Consider the following 20,625-nt stretch of genomic DNA (forward strand, 5'->3'; position numbering starts at 1 on the left):
AAGCTCTAAATAAATCCAGATTAGTTTGTTACCTTTTTCATTTTTTATTCCATTGCAGAAAAACAGCATTGTGAGAAAGTCAGAATTGTGAGCTATTACATGGCAGAAATGGGCTTCCATACATACTGCTGTCATTACTGTAATACAATGATTAAAAAAAAATGCATTAATTAAAATCAGTGCAACAAATAATGCCATAATCTATAAATACTTAACTTTATAAACAATGTAAATAATATTTACACACTCCATAACAGTAATGAGAATTGATTGTGCTTAACCTCAATAAAAATATAGAGACAATGAAAAATGGTCATTTTCTTTTGAATATTAAGGTTGAAATATTTAATATTAATGTGTTTGACTGGTTTCAACAGATTCTTGTGTTTCAGTTAGTTACAAGATTGTGTCCAAAAGCAATCAATTGTGACACAGATCTGTTGAGAATGTGTGATGTGATTATTATTTATGAGCATCGGTGATGTGTTTCAGTGGTTTTGTATGTTTGTATCTGACAGGTTTGAGCTTCAACACTAAATATCAGAATATGAGAGCGCAGTAATAAATGGAGTGTTTTGGTGTCAGCTGTGTTAGTGTCACTCATTGACTGATTGTTGGGCTGTGGGCGGGGCCTCTGGGCTCATGAATAATGCAGTGGGTGGTTTGATTGCTCGTGTGTGATTGGCTGTCTGCATTCTGCTGCTTTAGTTCTGGATCAGAGAGGAATGAGAGTTCAGTGACGCTGATGTGTGTGTGTGTGTGTGTGTGAGAGAGTCGCTGTAGTCGTAAGCGGATGTTCGTCGCTCTCAGCTGTGTACTGATGTGCAGGAAGCTCTTAATGTCACACGGCTGTATCGGAGCAGCTGATTGGCTGAGAGCCGTCGGCGTGTCCTCTGCAGAGAGACAAAGACACGGAGCAGAACTCACAGACCAGACCTAAACCAGATCCTCAGACCAGAAACCAGAACAAATCACACAAAACTACACTGTGTGTTCTGCTACATTCTCTTTGTTTACCATATTTATACATCAGGAGGATATGTAATGTACCATGGTTTCCTATGGTATGTTTTTATAGTAATACTATACAAATATGACATATTGTGTTTTTAATTATGCATTTCTGTGTAGGTTTCATTGTGTAATGTTGTGTTAGGTCAGGGCTTCCCAAACAGTGGAAATGCTGATGAAAAGCTCATAATTAATTCAGTTATAAACAATAAAAAGGAAAACTATTTAAGTAAAACTATTTACTCAAAATTAATTAAACCATAACAATGTACAATTAAAATGAGCAAATAATGTAAAAATTACAAAATCAAAATAAACAGATAAATATTAAATATTTTAAATATTAAATAATTGAATATTTTCATCTAAAAAGATGCAATATTGTTTAGTTGCATGTCATCAGAGCATTAACTGACATCAGAGAACCGTGAACATGCGAAAGTATTATTAACTTTAAAATCTCAAGTAAATATTTGATGTTAAAGGTGTTTGGCTGACAGATGATGATTAGATGATGAGTTCATTAGAGCAGCATTTCTGAATTCACAGCCTCATAAATATAAAAAATACATTCTGACTGTCACAAAGGCATCTTTTTACATTCATCTATTTGTACTGTAGCCTATACAACAATGCATCATGATCACGGTTCTACCTAAATACCATAGTAAAACTGTGGTAATTTGATGTTAGCCACCACTGTCATATACACTGTATAAATATGATTTCATATGAATTTATGATGACTTTGTGGTAGTAGCATTACTTCATATTAACTGTGGTATATTGACAGTTTACTGCGGTAGATATGGAGTGTGTCACAGATGAGCTGAATATGACACACGCTGCAGAACATCTGAATCAGGAGCAGTGAGCGTAAAACACACACACACACACACACACACACACACAAGCCGCTCACACACAATGCCTCAGCGTGACCTTTGACCCTTGCAGCGCTCAGCTGTCAGTGTCCCGAGCCAATCACACGTGTTTTAAAGGGGTTGTGAACTGCCTTTGTTTTTTTTATTTAGTACTGTTTCCTGAAGTTCACTTATGTTAAGATTTTTACATTATAAAACATCATAATTTAGCAGTAACAGGCTATTTTCTGTTGTGTTTTGACCCCCCTCATCAGAACGCTCTGTTTGAAGAGGCGTGGAGGATGGTAGACTCGGAAGTAAACGCCCCCTGCTGTGATTGGCTAATAGTTGTGTGTGATTGACAGCCTACATTCCTCACAGATGGATGCTGCTGTGATTTAGGTTAGAAACACATAAATAACTCCATACATATCAAACGATCTGTAAGAAGAGACGAAGAAATAGTGATCACGTAATGAAAACAGTTACACTTGTGTTGTGACATTACTGTCGGATCCAATATAGTCGCACAGCATCATCTTACTGACGTGGTCTGGATCTTCATTAAAAATAAAGTTCATTCACTCTTTCCTAATGTTGGGATCAGAAGGAAAACACTGTTTTTCCACAGCTTAGCATTGCACAGTATTCAGAGCATCTTTATCATTTGGTTTCTGCGTAGACCTGGGTTTTCCTCTCTTGTAAACACTACATGCACGAATTGGTGGGCGGGGCTAAACAGGCAGCAATGTAGAATCGGTGGGCGGGGCTAAAGAGGCAGCGATGTAGAATTGGTGGGCGGGGCTAAACAGGCAGCAATGTAGAATTGGTGGGCGGGGCTAAACAGGCAGCAATGTAGAATCGGTGGGCGGGGCTAAAGAGGCAGCGATGTAGAATTGGTGGGCGGGGCTAAACAGGCAGCAATGTAGATTCGGTGGGCGGGGCTAAAGAGGCAGCGATGTAGAATCGGTGGGCGGGGCTAAACAGGCAGCGATGTAGAATCTGTGGGGTGGGGCTAAACAGGCAGCGATGTAGAATATGTGGGCGGGGCTAAACAGGCAACGATGTAGAAACTGTGGGGCGGGGCTAAACAGGCAGCGATGTAGAATATGTGGGCGGGGCTAAACAGGCAACGATGTAGAATCTGTGGGGTGGGGCTAAACAGGCAGCGATGTAGAGTCGGTGGGTGGGGCTTATCCACACTATTACATCATAGAGTGGCACATTCCACAAGCTGTCGTTTTAGCAGACTGCCTTCAATATAAGCTGTTTTTATACTAACAACAAAGTTTTGAGTTCTGAAACTGATGTTTTTATGGTTCAATGACCTCTTATATGTGAAAACATCAAGGGAATTATGGTTTCTCAGTTTGTGACCGCTTTAAATGACGCGCTCATTCTGAATCAGATGAGTGAGTCTCTTCTTCACCTGCTGTCACTGGGAATAAAGGCTGTCTGTTATTAGTGCTAATAATAATAATACATGTAATTAACATAGCACCTTTCCAGGGCTCAATGATGCATAGATGCGAATAAATGCATAAATTAAGATAATCAGAATCAATCGTTTAATCTCCACATCAGTGATGCTGCAGTCTGTTTCCATATGAACTCATATGAAGCCTTCAGTAGATTCGTCTGTGTTTTCTAATTAGGCCGTGACTCATTAGTCACAGATTTGATTTCACAGTGTTTCCCACTCTCAGACGGAGACTGAAAGCTCTTTCTTCGCTCATGTGGAACAGAAATCAGCATGAGTTTGAGTTTTTGTATTGAAATATGAATGTGTCCTGCTGTAGAGATGTGATGGTGTGTTTGAGCACCCTCTCACTGACGTCTCTGTTATTAAAATCACACACAGGTGTTTGATTGGCGGCTGTCACTCATGCAGAAACTCGTTCATGACTGAACGTTTCATCCTGTAGTCAGTCCGCTGATGAACCGCGTCTGATTCAGTTTGAGCTTCTGATGAGTCACTGTTGTTCTTATGAGAAAAAAAAAGAAACACATGTTCACTAATTCATCCAGTGAGAGTCTAAAAAGGAATGCGACACACACACGTTGGTTTTTGTGGTTTATGGGGACTCTCCATAGGCGTAATGGTTTTTATACTGAACAAACTGTGTGTGCTATTGCCCTACACCAACCCTACACCTAAACTTAGCCCTCACAGGAGACTTTGTGCATTTTTAGATTTTCAAAAAAACACCATTTAGTATGTTTTTTAAGCCTTTTGAATTACGGGGACATAGGCAGTGTCCTCATAAACCACCTTCATATTGTAATACCTCTGTCATACCCATGCCATTATACATATTTGTGTCCTCATAAACCACATAAACATACACACACTCACTCACTCACTCACACACACACACACACACACACACTCACACACACACACACACACACTCACACATACACACACACACACGCTCGAGTCTCTCAGCGGCAGATTCTATATTTGTCCTCTACAGAAATGAAAGAGGCATTCTAATGAAGGACAGGAAATGCAGCGGCTAGCTTCCTGTTTGCTCTGTTTGATGTGATGAAGAGCTTTCATCTTCCTCATCTGATGGGATTCTTTCACTCTCTGTCGTTTGATGTTTCTCTGCTCTCTGGATCTGGATCAGTCCCTGTTCATATGATGCAGATGCATTTGTTGAGCTGTTAAACAGTTTCATGTGCATCTCAACTTCTTCTCCAACTCTCGTTTTTCCCACAAGGATCCAAAACATGTGCAGAAGCAGCTGAGTCCTGCAGATCAGTTCAACACTGTCCAACAAAGAAAAGACAAACTCGCATTAATATTCATGATCCTGTGCTTCATTCGTCATGGTCACAGCAAACAGGAATCATGGGAAATGGTTATGAATGTTCAATTCATTTTATCTGATCAGAATCCTGTTTGTTTTTACGCTCACGTTCATATTTGCACAAAGTTCATAGTTTGACCTCAAGGTCAAAGGTCGGCTGGAGATGTGTGATTTAAAGGAATTGTTCAGCCAAAGCTGTTGTTTGTTTGTTGTGATCTGCTCAGTGTAATTCTGTCATTCTTTGGCTGTAAGTCATTCGTGTTGCAGGTTTTCATGTGATTGTTTCTGCTCTGATCACAGTTTGATTTGAAATGACGACAGAACCAGAGAGCCAATCAGAGCAGCAGGGGGCCAGTGCGGCTCCGCCCCATTCAGCCCCGCCCCTCGATAACCAGCTTCCTCCTGCCGCCGCCCACAGCACACCTGTGAGGAAAGAGCAGGTACTGTTTACCGTTCACTCAGAACAGTTTTCATTCCACTGTGCTGCTTTCACATTATACAGAAGTTCCAATCTGAATCCAATGATTCATAATACGCTCTCCGAAGTCCCGATTTGAATCCAATGATTCACTTTGAAACAGTGAATTATTTTGTGGCTCAATGGTTTAACTGGTTCGGAGTTTCGAAAAGCTCAGTTTCACCCATCACTATACGTGCAAGCCATGTCAAAATTCTTACATGAATGGCTCTTTTGAATAGCTTGAATGATCAAAGTCACGAGTTTGAATCAATCGGAGCGGTTCCTGCATGAATGACTCACTCAATTGAATCAGTTTGTCTGTTCCATCGCTTTCCATCGCTTTCCATTCCAAAAATAACATCCAACACAAATCTATGAACATATTCAGGTGAGGTAACCGGTTTACTGCTAACTAGTGAAACACTGCATTAATATGACGAGCTGCAGCTCAAAATACATGTCAGATAGAAACATTGTGCTTTATGATGGAGTTTGTAGCTTCATTAATTAACCTGTTAACTGTCACCCGTCCCCTCAGCGGGACACCTAAATTTACTTCACTATTTTACAATGAAATCCTAATCTAATCAAACTATACAAACAATATATCATTGGAAAGGTCTAAGACTCCTAAATAGATATGTTTCCACCTTTTTTGTTAAAAAATTATGTAGACAAATTAATAGATTAATTTATGACAAGAGTGCACCTGAAAAATCTACATCAACAGGAGTTCTGACATTTTTCCTAGTTGCCTTTTTCCCTCTCACGCTTTAGAAATCATAAGAAATTATATAGTTGAAAACTTAAAATCTAAAAATTCATCCTTTGAAACCCATTTTAAAATCAGACATTGCATTATCATGGAAATGGTACATAAAAATCATGTTACAAAATGTTTCGTTCATGAATTATAAACATTTAAGTTTGAATAGTGCTCTATAATCTCTATGTTCAAAACTGTGAGTGACAGTTAAGGGTTAAAGCACGGCTATATTTGTAGCAATAGACAACAATACATTGTATGGGTCAAAATTATCCATTTTGCTTTTATGCCAAAAATCATTAGGATATTAAGATCATGTTCCGTGAAGATATTTAGTAAATTTCCTTCCTACTTCATTATTGATTAGTAATATGCATTTCTAAGAACTTAATTTGAACAACTTTAAAGGAGATTTTCTCAATATTTAGATTTTTTTGCTCCCTCAGATTCCAGATTTTCAAATAGTTGTATCTCAGACAAATATTGTCCGATCCTAACAAACCATACATCAATGGAAAGATGATTTATTCAGTTTCAGATGATGTATGAATCTCAGTTTCAAAAAATGTATACTTATTTATGACTGGTTTTGTGCTCCAGGGTCACATAATTGAAATAGTTTGAGCTGCAGTTCAGTTTCTGACAGAAATCAGTGGAAAGCATTCAGTCTCTCATACCATTGAGTGTTCAGTTTATCAGTATATATTGTAATAAATATAGCAGAATGAGAATGTGATTGATTGTGTGTGTGTGTGTGTGTGTGTGTGTGTGTGTGTGTGTCAGGGCGGTGGATTCCCGCAGGGGAAAGCTGATCAGCAGTCGGTCGAGGACGACGGCACGTCACACTGGTCCTCCTCCAGTAAACTGACCCGATCTCCAGTCAAAATCAGCCGGAAACCCAAGAACATGCACTGCAAGGTGGCGCTTCTGGACGGCTCCGACTACACCTGCGTGGTGGAGGTGAGACCGCAGACACATCCGTCCATCATGAAGCTCCAGCTGCTTCGTATTACAGCGACCGCACCAGACACATGTTCTCCTGAACATTTTGTAATTTCAATGTGTGATTCATTTCTGACTCTTTTCTTGCAATTTTGTGAAAAAAGTCAGAATTGTGAGATGAAACATGGCAATTACCTTTTTATGAACTCGGAATTGCACAAAATAAGTCAGAAGGAAAAATAATTAATCTAGAGTTTACATCTTGCAGTTCTGTTTTTGGTATTTGCCATTTAAAAAAAATAATTAAAAAGGTAATTGTGACTTTTTATCTCACAATTCTGACATTTTTTATCCTTATTGCGAGTTTGTGTCTTGCAATTCTGATTTTATACCTAGAACTGCAAGAAGAAGAAAAAAATCAGAATTGTGAAATAAATTTAAAAAAACTATTTTTTATTCCGTAGTGGAAACAAACTTTCATATATTTCAGACTACTGGAAAGAAAACATCCAAAACACACATTGAAGTGTTTGTTTTATTGCTCTTTATCTATTTGCATCTGTAGATTTTTTTTTGAGAGAGTTTTTTTCTCTTACAAACAGCAAACTTTACTTCCTCTCTATATTCTGAAGGTTTGTTCATATTTCATTCACACTGATTTATAAACATTTCACTCCTAAAAACAGTGAAAATGTGTTTATTTTCTGATTTATGGAGTGATAAAAAGAGAAATCCAGAAAATCCCCTCTGGAAAAACCTCTAATATGACAACAAAATCAGACAAGAATTATGAACTTGACTTCAGATTTCAGTTCTGGGAATGTATGCAAATTAGTGCATATTTAATTAGAGAATGCACCATTTTCATATTTAAACATGCGATTTCAGTAACTTATAAAATGAAGCAGTTTTTAGTGCTGTGTGGGAAGTATGCTGATATCTGTTCGTGGACACTGCAGTGATTCTGTGATCATCTACTCGACAGCATCACCACAGACTGAATCCAGACGACTGCCAACAGATTTAGAAACAGAAAAAGACACGAGCCTTTATGAAACCCGTCTCTCTTTTCTCTTTTTCCTGCAGTCAGAGTGCATCATGGGAATGGTCTTGAGAGGGTCTCTCGATGAGCTCATTAGAGAGATGAGAGCACACAGATACAGTTTAATATTAGTTTTTGCCAGAAAACAGCAGCAGCTCCAGTTACATCCATATTTAAAGAGAACAAACGGCTCATCAGTTATTGATTTTTTTCTTCAATCTTTGAAGGTTTCAGAAAATCATTTTTTGCAGTGTTGAGTTTGTTCTCTTTCTGCAGAAGCGTGATAAAGGTCAGGTTCTGTTCGACAAAGTCTGCGAACATCTCAATCTTCTGGAGAGAGATTACTTTGGGGTCACATTCCGTGATGTGGAGAATCAGAAGGTACAGTTGTGTTCATTTCGATTCAGTGAAGCTTTGAACACTGATTCAGTGAGTCGTGACTCTTCTGAACGCTTCGTTTCAGAACTGGCTGGATCCTGCCAAAGACATGAAGAAGCAGATCAGAGGTGAAATGCTCTGGAAATCAACATCTGTCCGATCCGCGTGTTCTCCGCTAGAGCGACCGACTGTGACTGTTTTCTGTTTCAGGCGTGGCCTGGAATTTCTCCTTCAATGTGAAGTTTTACCCTCCTGAGCCGGCGCTGCTTTCTGAAGACATCACCAGGTCAGAGTCAAACTGAGACAAACATGGGCACATTTAATATAATACATTATAATGCTTTTATCATGCATCTTAAAGCAGAAAAATGTGTAAAACATATATCAGGAGAATATATAGCTAATATAAATATTTCATAAATATATAGTTTAGTTTCAACTTTATTGTCCACCACATTTTTTTAAATCGAATTTGTTTATTTAGTCAAATAAGTTTTTAAACAAAACTTTTAAGTGAGAATAAAAAAATAATTGCTTATTTCTGTTGTTCTGATTCATTGAAGTGAAGCTCTATTTTTATACATTTTTCTAATCGATTTTTATTTTCCATTTTTTATTAAATTTTTAGTTAGTGTTTTGGTAATTTTGTTGTGTGTTTTCGTCATTTTTAGTAGTGTTTGTATTTTAAATAATTGTCTGTATAGCTATATACATATTATTTAAATTTTAGTAATTTTAGCACATCCGTTTAAACTAAATGATAATTTTAATATCAATTTTAGTTAACTATAATAACCCTGCTGGTACATTTTGTATTATATTTCCTTTTTTTTTTTAAACAAAATATGTTTTGGAAAATATATTCCTTAAAATATATACCCTGTTGTTTGTATATTTATTATCGTTGATAAGTTTATCCAGATACATATATATGTATATAACATATAATTATTATTATTTTTTTAAATTTTGCCATATAAATAAGAAATAGTGTTTAAAAAAAGGTGAAATATATCAGTGATGGAAAATAAAGAAAATGTAAAATAATGTAAAGTGAACTAAGAGAGCACTACTGAATCTGTGTGTGTGTGTGTGTGTGTGTGTGTGTGTGTTTCAGATATTACCTGTGTTTACAGCTGAGGGATGATATCGTATCGGGTCGTCTGCCGTGTTCGTTCGCCACTCACACAGTTCTGGGTTCGTATGCGGTTCAGTCGGAGCTGGGCGATCATGACCCGGACGAGTACGGCTCTGACTACATCAGCGAGTTTCGTTTCGCGCCTCATCAGACCAAAGAGATGGAGGAGAAAATCATGGACCTGCACAAGAACTACAAGTGAATCTCGTTCTGGTTCATGTGATTTCTCACTGATTCAGTGGTTAGGTTAGGTTTAATGCGAATGATTTCAGACTTTCCGATGCGGTGTGTGTTTGTGTTTCTCAGAGGAATGACGCCGGCTGAAGCTGAGATGCATTTTCTGGAGAATGTAAAGAAACTGTCTATGTATGGAGTTGACCTTCATCATGCAAAGGTATACTAACACACACACACACACACACACACACACACTGCATGAGCGTTTCATTATGTGTCGTAATGGAGCTCAGCTCATGGCATGATGATCATGATGGAGTCTAATCACAGAACACACGTGTGTTTAAGGTCAAGGTCAAAGTTTATTTATATATAAATAAAACTATTATTGTTTGGACACAAATACAACCTTAAGGCTTAAAGGAACAGTTCACCCACAAAAGAAAATTAGCTGTAAAACTGCTCGCCCTCAGCTCTTCTGAGATCAGGATGAGTGTGTTTCTTCATCAGGTTTGTATAAATGTGTCTCTGCATCAGTGTCTCAGCAATGGATGCTCTGCAGTGAATGGGTGCCGTCAGAATGAGTCCAAACAGCTGATAAAAACACCACAATAATCCACACCACTCCAGTCCATCAGTTAACATCTGGAGAAGACAAAAGCTGAAATACATCCAGCATTAAGATGTTTTTAACTAAAATACGAATCCATAATCTATAATAACTCTTCCTCCATTCTCATGCTGACGGCACCCATTCACTGCAGAGCATCCATTGCTGAGACACTGATGCAGAGACACATTTATACAAACCTGATGAAGAAACACACTCATATTAATCTCGGATGATCCTGAGGGTGAACACTTTTTCAGCAAGTTTTCATTTTTGGCTGAACTATTCCTTTAATAAATCTGGCATAATTATTTTCTGTTCTTTAAGTGACTGCGTAATAATGTTTTGCATGTAAATGTGCGTCTGGATTCTCACACACACAGACAGACGGCCTTTCAAACACCGTCAGTGACGAATGACACATTAATAATCAGTGTTTGGTGTTCAGTGTTAATCGTTGTCATTGTTTCTGATGTCAGTCGATCTGTCAGAATGAATCTGACTCTGCTTCGGGCCGGTCGCACTGGGTCACAATCAACCGTCACAAACCAGACAGAGACAAACACACTCATGACAGAGACTCTGGGTGGGTTTTTATGGCAAAGATGTGACCAAATAGTCAATATAGTTGGGGATGAAGTCTATAAATTTAAGAATTCAAGAATCATTTCTGAATATTGGCAGAATGTGTCTTTTTTTAAAATCTTAAGTATTTTATAATCAACATATTTTGGTAACACTTTACAATAAGGTCCCATTAGTTAATGCATTAACTAATATTATCTAACAATGCACAGTAGATTTGTTACAGTATCTTTGTTAACATTAGTTAATAAAAATGCAACTGTTCATTGTTAGTTCATGTTAGCCGAGGTTAACTAAATAATAATATATAGTGCGGTTAAATGATTAATCACGATTAATCACATCCAAAATAAGCTTTTGTTTACATAATACATGAGTGTGTACTGTGTATATTTATTATGTATATATAAATACATACACATGCACGTATATATTTAAGAAAAATATGTTATATTTGTATATTAAATATATTTTATATAAATATACATGTAAATATTTTCAAAATATATACTGTATGAGTGTGTATTTATATATACATAATAAATATACACAGTACACACACATATATTATTTACACAAAAACCTTTATTTTGGATGCGATTAATCCCAATTAATCATTCGACAGCACTAATAATATAAAAAAAAATATTTTAATAATGTATCAGTAAATGTTGGAATTAACTTGAACTAAGATTAATGAATGCTTTAGAAGATTAAACTTAAATTTGCATCTTAAATTGATTTTATGAATTTCCAAAATCAGATTATGCATCAATTGATCATGGATGATTGGTGATTGATCAGTTTGTATACTGTTATTCAATTGATTTTGCTAATAAAGCATCCCTTAATCTCCTCTTGAGGCCATTTGAATCCATCGTGTTGTAATAATATGGCTGGTTTAACTGGATTCGGTGAATGTGGTCGTAGTCCTGAAGCTCTTCTGCCGATATTCACACACAGATGATGTTTCATATCATCTATCATCTCATGTAGTCGTTAAACAGAATAACAGCAGACACACAGTTGAAGCATGAACGTTCGGTTAGATCAGCCGCTCTTCTCTTCTTCCCCTCTTACTGATGATCTAGTTGATAGGACGATTCTTTCACTGCTTTTCTCCAGCTAAAGGAGAGGTAAGATGCATTCGTGTATATGTGTGTGTGTGTGTGTTTTCTATGTGTCTTTGTGCATGACCATGAACTGAAGTCATTGTCTAAGCAAAGACTGTTTGTTGAGAGAACCTCCTTCTGTTTCATGCTCATATATCTCAGTAGAAGATCACAGGAGAGTCGAACCCGTTCACCATGAGCGCCTGTGGATCCAACCCTGCCTATAGAAGAGAAACATCACACTTTAAATGGATAGCTCACCCAAAATGGATCATTCTGTCATCATTTGCGCACCCTCATGTCGTTTATTTCTTCAGTCAGAGATATTTTGAAGAACGTTGGGAACCAAACAACTTGGGACTCCATTGACTTTTACTGAATAAAAAAGAATATATTCTGAGAAATGTCCATAGAGTGAAAGCCAATGTGGTCTAAAGTTGTTTGGTTCCCAGTGTTTTTCAAGAATATCTGCTTTTGTGTTCCACAGAAGAAAAGAAAGCCAAATAGGTTTGGGACCACATCAGGATGAATAAATGATGAAAAACTGGTAGTTTTTGGCTGTACTATTGCTTTACAATCTCAGCTATTTCTCAGAGACACCAACAAGATCAAATCCTCTTCTCCTGAGAAAAAGACCCACACGTGTCTCCTCTAGGCTTTCAGAAAAGATCTCAATACTGTCTCCAACTGTGCACAGATTTGCCAAAAAGTCGGAGATCTCATTATTAACTCAGTATTTCTCATCAAATTATCTGAGCTGCTCCACATACATTTTATAGTAGAACATCTACTGAACCTTTGAGAATTTGTCTCATTTTAGGAGAAACATCTGAGACTTGAATAAGAGTCTCCTGAGCAAACCCTGAGCCGTACAGTTTTCCTCTGAGCAAGTTTTGAAAGCTTCATCAATGTTCGTGACCCAGTTTCCTATAGCAGACCTGCTCAAAATACCCACTAGAGATGTGAATTGTGCCATTTTCCCCACAATCCTCCTTGATTCTTGTGTAATGTGATGTATTCAAATGCATTTTTGTAGAAAACGAGCTCCATAGGTGGTCCTAGAAGTGCTCGACATCTGTTCTCACATCTGTTCAGCTGATGCTCTTCAGAAGTATTTCAGATCTGGCATCGGTTCATTGGGTTTCAATAGCATTACACATATGAGATTGTGAATGCAGTGATGAATAGAGATAATGACTCAAAATACCTGCTTCACTTCCGCCTCTCAGAGGTTCAGATGAGAAGATGGATCCACTTTCAGTTTACTGCACAAGCACATGACAGCATCACAGTATCTCTCTCTGTTCCTCTCAGGCCACTCATTCATTTAGAAACCACGTGTTTGTTTGTGCATGAGTGTGTGATGATGATTGGCACCTCTCTAATCCAATGGTTGGTCAGGATTCAGAGGGGGTGGAGATCATGTTGGGCGTGTGTTCCTCCGGGCTCCTCATCTACCGCGACAGACTTCGCATCAACCGCTTCGCCTGGCCCAAAGTCCTCAAGATCTCCTACAAACGCAATAACTTCTACATCAAGATCCGTCCAGGCGAGGTGAGAACACCATCACGTCTTCTCCAGGTGACCTTCACAGTTTGGTGAAGCTTGCTGACAAGAGAACGTTTGTTTGTCTCTAGTTTGAGCAGTTTGAAAGCACGATAGGCTTTAAACTACCCAACCACAGAGCGGCCAAGAGACTGTGGAAGGTTTGTGTGGAGCATCACACGTTCTTCAGGTCTGTAGAGGCTCCTGTGCTTCTGTATGTTCGCTGTGTTCTGTGTTCAGTGGTATTCATGGTTTGCACCTCGACAGGTTGGTTTCTCCAGAGACTCCGCCTAAGAAGTTCCTCACACTGGGTTCTAAGTTCCGATACAGCGGCAGAACTCAGGCTCAGACACGACGGGCCAGTTCCCAGATCGTCCGTCCGGCGCCGTACTTCGAGCGTTCGACCAGCAAGCGCTACACGATGTCACGGAGTCTGGATGGAGGTTTGTTTGCTTTTGTTTCTCTTTCCAAGTGCATTATCTATCTATCTATCTATCTATCTATCTATCTATCTATCTATCTATCTATCTATCTATCTATCTATCTATCTATCTATCTATCTATCTATCTATCATCTATCCATCTATCCATCTATCCATCTATCTATATCTGTCTGTCTGTCTGTCTGAGTGTCTGTCTGTCTGTCTGTCTGAGTGTCTGTCTGTCTGTCTGAGTGTCTGTCTGTCTGTCTGTCTGTCTGTCTGTCTGTCTGTCTGTCTGAGTGTCTGTCTGTCTGTCTGTCTGAGTGTCTGTCTGTCTGTCTGAGTGTCTGTCTGTCTGTCTGTCTGTCTGTCTGTCTGAATGTCTGTCTGTCTGTCTGTCTGTCTGTCTGAGTGTCTGTCTGAATGTTTGTTTGTCAGCCATCTGTATGTTTTCCTGTCTGTCATCTGTTTGTCTCTCAGTGTGTCAATGTCTGTCTGTCTGTCTGTAGATATTAATATAAGCTGTTTTTTCTTTGAAACTTTAGCGAAACTAATCATATATACTTGTTGTGATATCAAATGGCTCATGTTTGTCTGTTGTTCGTCTGACATCATCATCTCATTGAGTCTCACTGGAGTTTGAGTGTCTGTCATCTGCTTTGCTGGACTTCCTGTTTGCTCTCCTCATCCTCAGTATCAGTCATTAGCAGACGTCTGTTTTCTCTGAACAGCCCAGCTTTATTTTCTCTTCCCTTGTGAAAGAGTTTTCAGACAGAAGCGAGGCTCGCAGCAGGACAGGGATTTTCGGCTCATTAACCTGTAATCTCGGCTCTTGAGGCCTGGAACGCATTTGTTTCATTTCCTGCTTCTGGTTTAATTGGAGAATTTCTGTTGTGTTGCAGCATAAACCCGGCGGTCTCAGAGCGCATTACTGCACTGTGCTGCGCGTGAATACTAACACACATGATTCACAGAATGAATGGATGTGTTCAGTGTAGAGAGTGTGCTGCATCTTTAATTATCTCTTCTCGTTAAGCGTCTGATTAAATTAATCAAACATCATCATGATGGGTTTCTATACTTAAGGTAGAAGATAACTCTCCAGATTCTCTCTATCTGTGGTTCCTCTGAACATCCACTAAAAATCACCAAAACACCCCCCGATTCAAACCAGTGTCATTTTAGTATCATTCAGATACTATTATATATATATATATACTTTTAATGTTTTGAATTATTTTAAATTTTTTGTATTTTCATTTTAAATTTAATTGAAGTTTTCAGAATTTTTTAGTTTTTGTCATTTTTATATATATATATTATATATATATATATATATATATATATTTTTTTTTTTTTAAATGTATCTATATAATGTTCACTAATTTTTTTTCAGTTTTAGTTATTTTGTACAGTAGGTTATAATAAAATGACATTTTGGTTTTGCAACTAGCTGAAATAAAATATTTTTTTAGAATATATTTTAAATTTTATTTCAGTTAACATTTAGTTTATTTAAACAAATTTTATGGGTTTTGTTTTATCTTACTATAATAATCCTGACGAATAATACAGACACTGATGAAGGACATTCAGACTTTTCTAAATGTGACTGAGGTGAATAGACACTTTCAGAGGTTAATGTATGTTTCTGCATGTGATCTAGTCTGACGTGTGCGTTAGTGTCTGTGATGCTGTGTTTGCTCAGATGTGTGTGTGTGTGTGTGTGTGTGTGTGAATCTCCTCAGCTCAGCGGACGCCAGTCAACACAGCGACAGTCAATGTAAATGGCACTAGACCAACAGGTAGAGACGTTTCTCTGTATCCCTGATGCTTGTAGATACAGAAGCCTCTCCGTCTGCTTGTTTGACCCTGATAGTTTGAGGTTGTGTATGCATGCGGCAGGCATGTGCTGGTGCTCTAGCGCGCTTCTGCTTCAGACACCTTATGATTTTGCACATGCTGTGGCTGCATCAGTGTTGTTTTACAATCATTGAGATACTAATAGTTTTTATTAATGTTTTCAATTATTTTTTATTGTATATTTTATGTTTTCTTTTTTATATTAGTTAAAGTTTTTGTAATTTTGTTGTGTTTTTGACATTTTATTATAATTATTATTTTATATATGTTGATGTAGTTTTTATTCATTTATTTTAGTTATTATCAGTTAAATATAAATGAAAATGAGAAATTGCTTTGGCAACTAGCTGAAATAATGTTTTTCTTTAATTAAATTACTTTATTTTTTATTATGTTTTAATATGATTACTTAATATTTAATAAGATTGTTTAATATGTTTTATACTAATAATAATTCATGTATATTAATAATTATGTTATTAATCCTTTTTAGATGATTTTTAATTGTTTCTTTATTATTTTATTAATAATATGTTATTTAGTGATTTTATTTAAGTTAGTAACTTTAATAACCCTGGCCGGTCACTGTCGGGTGGCTGTGTTTGTGAATGTCTCTAACAGTCTAACAGCCAAAGTGTTTCTTCTTTCTGGGTTTCATGAGTCTGTATCTCTTCTCACTGAAACATCATTATGTGTGCATCATTGTTCTGTTTTATTGATTGATGCAAAGTTCAATATTAGAGGCAAAAATGAGGAAAACTAGCACTGCATCACTTCACCAGCATCATGTTCAGACTCAGTTCTTCTGTAGAAATCACTCAGTATTGTACCGTGGTACAATCATCAGTAATTACAGCTTCTTTAGAGCTTTTAGAGCAACAAACCGTGAATCACAGTGAATCCATCACGATCACGCCCTAGACCAGTTACAATGATTTCTTTTGTAAACTTTGTGTGAAAAATTGCCTTTGCAAACTTCCAGAAGTTAAAAGCACATATCCAAAAGCATTCCATTTATATTCCCTGAGCTCTGCTTAGATTAGATTAGATTCTGCTTTATTGTCATTGTGCGGAGTATAAGTACAGAGACAGTGAAATGCAGCAATGCAAGGGTTTATTGCACCAGAAACAGTCATTTATTTTTTCCTTGATAGTTACCCAGCTTCTCTTTGATGATTATGAATAAACTTGTTCTCATAAATGACCTCTGTAATGACTGACTAACCTCTTCACGTGTAGCTGAATGGACATACTTTGCTGTGTTCACACATGTGTGTGTGTGTGTGTGTGTGTTTGCTGCCATTATGAATTAATGAGCTCATGCTTATGACATCACAACCATGAAGATTCATGATTTCCTATTACTTCAGTTGATTAAATGGGTTTTCTTAGTGCATTGAAGTATTTTTCTTAGTGCATTGAAGATTTATAAATCTTTATTTATAAATGATATCTAATGCTGTAGTTGATGTACTGCACTCTTAAAATTAAAGCCATTGATGGATTCATGAGGAGCATTTAACAGCCATAGAATCTTTCTATTGATCAAAAGGTTCTTTAGATTATTAAAAAGTTCTTTACATTAAGAAAAAATGGTTCTTTTAAGATCTGTTTAAAGAAAGATTTTTTGTTGAATCAAAAATCTCTGCAAAAACATCCTTTAGGAACCATTATTTTTAACGTGTGTAAACAATATTATATTTTTAGTAAACAATCAAAGACAATAGTAAAGATACAGAATAAAATAATTCTGCAGTCTTAATTCAGTGATATAATGCAGGCAGTGTTTGTTGTAGTGAATGCAGATGCAGCACTGACATCTGTGTGTGTGTGTGTGTGTGTGTGTGTGTGTGTAGAGATGGGTACGGCCTTGTACGGCGCAGCCAAAGGCATTGCCATGAGTGACCTCATCACCACGGTAACGCCGGAGAAGAAAGTCGAGGAGACGCGTGAGGAGGAGCGTGAGGAGACTCAACCGGTGCTGGTGGAGAGTGTGTCGGTGCTGGAGGAAGAGGACGAGACCACGAAAGCCACGGAACCGTCGCTGCCGAGCCCACTGACACCGGTCCGACAGGACACACGGGTAAACAAACACTAACGCTAACTAACCCACCGACACCGGCCCGACAGGACATACGGGTAAACAAACCCTAACTGATGCTAACTAACCCACCGACACCGGCCCAACAGGACACACGGGTAAACAAACCCTAACTGATGCTAAATAACCCACTGACACCGGTCCGACAGGACACACGGGTAAACAAACACTAACTAACGCTAACTAACCCACAGTCACCGGCCCGACAGGACATACGGGTAAACAAACCCTAACTGATGCTAACTAACCCACAGTCACCGGCCCGACAGGACATACGGGTAAACAAACCCTAACTGATGCTAACTAACCCACAGTCACCGGCCCGACAGGACATACGGGTAAACAAACCCTAACTGATGCTAAATAACCCACTGACACCGGTCCGACAGGACACACGGGTAAACAAACACTAACACTAACTAACCCACCGACACCGGCCCGACAGGACACACGGGTAAACAAACACTAACACTAACTAACCCACCGACACCGGCCCAACAGGACACACGGGTAAACAAACACTAACTAACGCTAACTAACCCACAGACACCGGCCCGACAGGACACATGGGTAAACAAACACTAACTAACACTAACTAACCCACCGGCCCAACAGGACACACGGGTAAACAAACCCTAACTAACGCTAACTAACCCACCGACACCGGCCCGACAGAACACACGGGTAAACAAACCCTAACTAACCCTAACTAACCCACTAACTGCCCGACAGGACACATGGGTAAACAAACACTAACTAATGCTAACTAACCCACCAACACCGGCCCAAAAGGACACACAAGTAAACAAACCCTAACTAACGCTAACTAACCCACAGACACTGGCCCGACAGAACACACGGGTAAACAAACCCTAACTAACGCTAACTAACTCACCGGCCCGACAGGACACACGGGCAAACAAACCCTAACTAACCCACTAACAGGACACACGGGTAAACAAACACTAACTAATGCTAACTAATCCACCAACACCGGCCCAAAAGGACACACAAGTAAACAAACCCTAACTAATGCTAACTAACCCACAGACACTGGCCCGACAGGACACATGGGTAAACAAACCCTAACTAACCCACCGACACCAGCCTGACGGGACACACGGGTAAACTAACCCTAACTAACAGTTCTGCTTCTCTGTCTGTTCATGCTTTCACTGGATCAGACTGATTTCACAGACACTGCTGTCGATGGAGATTTAACGGCCACCGAGGTTTGTGATCTGAGCTTGACTCTCATCTGATTCTTCAGGAAAAAACTGAATAATAACAGACATGATCAGATCTCTGACGTCAGAAAATCAAGCAGAAAGACAAGAATGCAATGATTGTAGTAATTAGATTGCTCATTAAGATACGGCAGGGCTGTAGATGTTCTTATTAAACTTTAATCTGATAATGACCAATAATCATAATTGTTTTTCTAGAGATGGAAACATTAAGCCTGTGATGTTAATGAGTTTAGCCTCCTGTTGATCCCAAACGTCTCATTCCTTCATATCAGGTTTACTCTCATGTGTCATAATTTGTTTTGTCTTGTGCAGTCGGATCAGGAGGACGAATCTGAAGCAAAGACGCAGGTAAGAGTCCACAGTCTGTACTTAAATATTAAAACACTAGTTTTATACACTTATACTCTGTAAATATGATTTTTTAAAAGTTGTAAATAAAGATTATTAGAGTATGTTTTAAAAGAAACATTATTTTAGGCTTTCTGCTTTGGTACTTGACATTTGTAACTATTTGTGAAATTTACTAGTAATTTCTGACTGAAAATTGTTTTAAGAATAAATCCATACCAAATTGTTTAGTGTACATTGATAAAAACAAATGGTGTAAAAACAATTTTCACTCAGAAATAACTTGTAAATTTCACAAATAATTACAAAGAATCAGCAAGTAACACACTGAATGAAATGTGAATTTTTGAAATGGTATTTTTTTCTATTATAATTTATAAAAATTGATATAAATATATAAAATAAATACTGTATATAAAATATTAATAAAAAATATATTTTAAAAATGACTTATAAAAAATGTTTAAGTATAACCTTTTTCCATTGTAGTCAACCCAGATCAACCCAGTGATCTGAATCTGTGTATAAAGTGAATACGGTCGCTGTGTGTGATGTATATTCACAATATAACTCATTCCTCGAGTCTTATTTTGAATCTATATAGTGTTGAATCATATGTGTGTGAGTCTGAGCGTTAGACACTGGGAGTGTGTGAGATGTGTGTGTTGCTGCTGGTGTGTAACACAAAGACACACGAGACTGAAGGAAGGAATGAATCTGTGTTTCCTTCAGCCCAGTTTCATAAGACGAATTAAAGGAGAGAATGTGTTTGTGAGACACAGTAAGCTGATGTTAGAGGTTGGTAAGGAATGGATGTGTTTTAATGTGATACTGCACTCATGCTGCTGCTGTGTTCATGTCTGTGATTTATCCCAGCAGCACTGGTGTGTGTTTGCAGTAGCAGTGAAGCTGATTTACTCACTGAAAATGAATTTTATACCTTGTGTGATTCGCTCTCTGTGTTTGCAGTGTGTGTGCAGTTGAACAGAGAGCGTGTGTTTATGCATGTCAGTTAATTGTTTCCATACAATGCTTTGATTGCATTTAATTAGTTTCATGAGGCAAATTAAAGGAGAGAGTCTGTTTTTCAGAACATTTTGCAGAAGTTTATAACGAATCATCTCTGTGTGATTTAATTGCATGAGATTCTCATATGTTACTGAAGTCATTTATTGATAAAGGAGCTTGCTTTGAGT

The 20,625-nt window shown here is 37.9% G+C and overlaps 1 protein-coding gene across 2 annotated transcripts in view; it reads left to right on the top strand.

Moving 5' to 3' along the window:
* epb41l3a (erythrocyte membrane protein band 4.1-like 3a) overlaps positions 1–20,625 on the top strand; it is a gene marked incomplete at its 5' end in the record, with an annotated part of 59,248 nt that overhangs the window by 13,923 nt on the left and 24,700 nt on the right. Inside the window, 14 exons of one of the 2 annotated variants that reach the window (XM_079409604.1) lie at positions 5,012–5,130; positions 6,700–6,876; positions 8,177–8,281; positions 8,364–8,406; positions 8,489–8,564; positions 9,396–9,614; positions 9,723–9,810; positions 11,880–11,924; positions 13,302–13,454; positions 13,538–13,635; positions 13,713–13,888; positions 17,587–17,813; positions 19,016–19,063; positions 19,394–19,429. In XM_079409604.1, coding sequence (XP_079265730.1) covers positions 6,823–6,876; positions 8,177–8,281; positions 8,364–8,406; positions 8,489–8,564; positions 9,396–9,614; positions 9,723–9,810; positions 11,880–11,924; positions 13,302–13,454; positions 13,538–13,635; positions 13,713–13,888; positions 17,587–17,813; positions 19,016–19,063; positions 19,394–19,429 — 1,368 coding nt within the window. Of the gene's footprint in view, positions 1–5,001; positions 5,131–6,699; positions 6,877–8,176; positions 8,282–8,363; positions 8,407–8,488; positions 8,565–9,395; positions 9,615–9,722; positions 9,811–11,879; positions 11,925–13,301; positions 13,455–13,537; positions 13,636–13,712; positions 13,889–17,586; positions 17,814–19,015; positions 19,064–19,393; positions 19,430–20,625 lie in introns of those variants that run through there. The other variant, XM_079409603.1, reaches the window with a different exon arrangement.

This window comes from Barbus barbus, assembly GCF_936440315.1.
Source record: "Barbus barbus genome assembly, chromosome: 46".
NCBI lineage: Eukaryota > Metazoa > Chordata > Actinopteri > Cypriniformes > Cyprinidae > Barbus > Barbus barbus.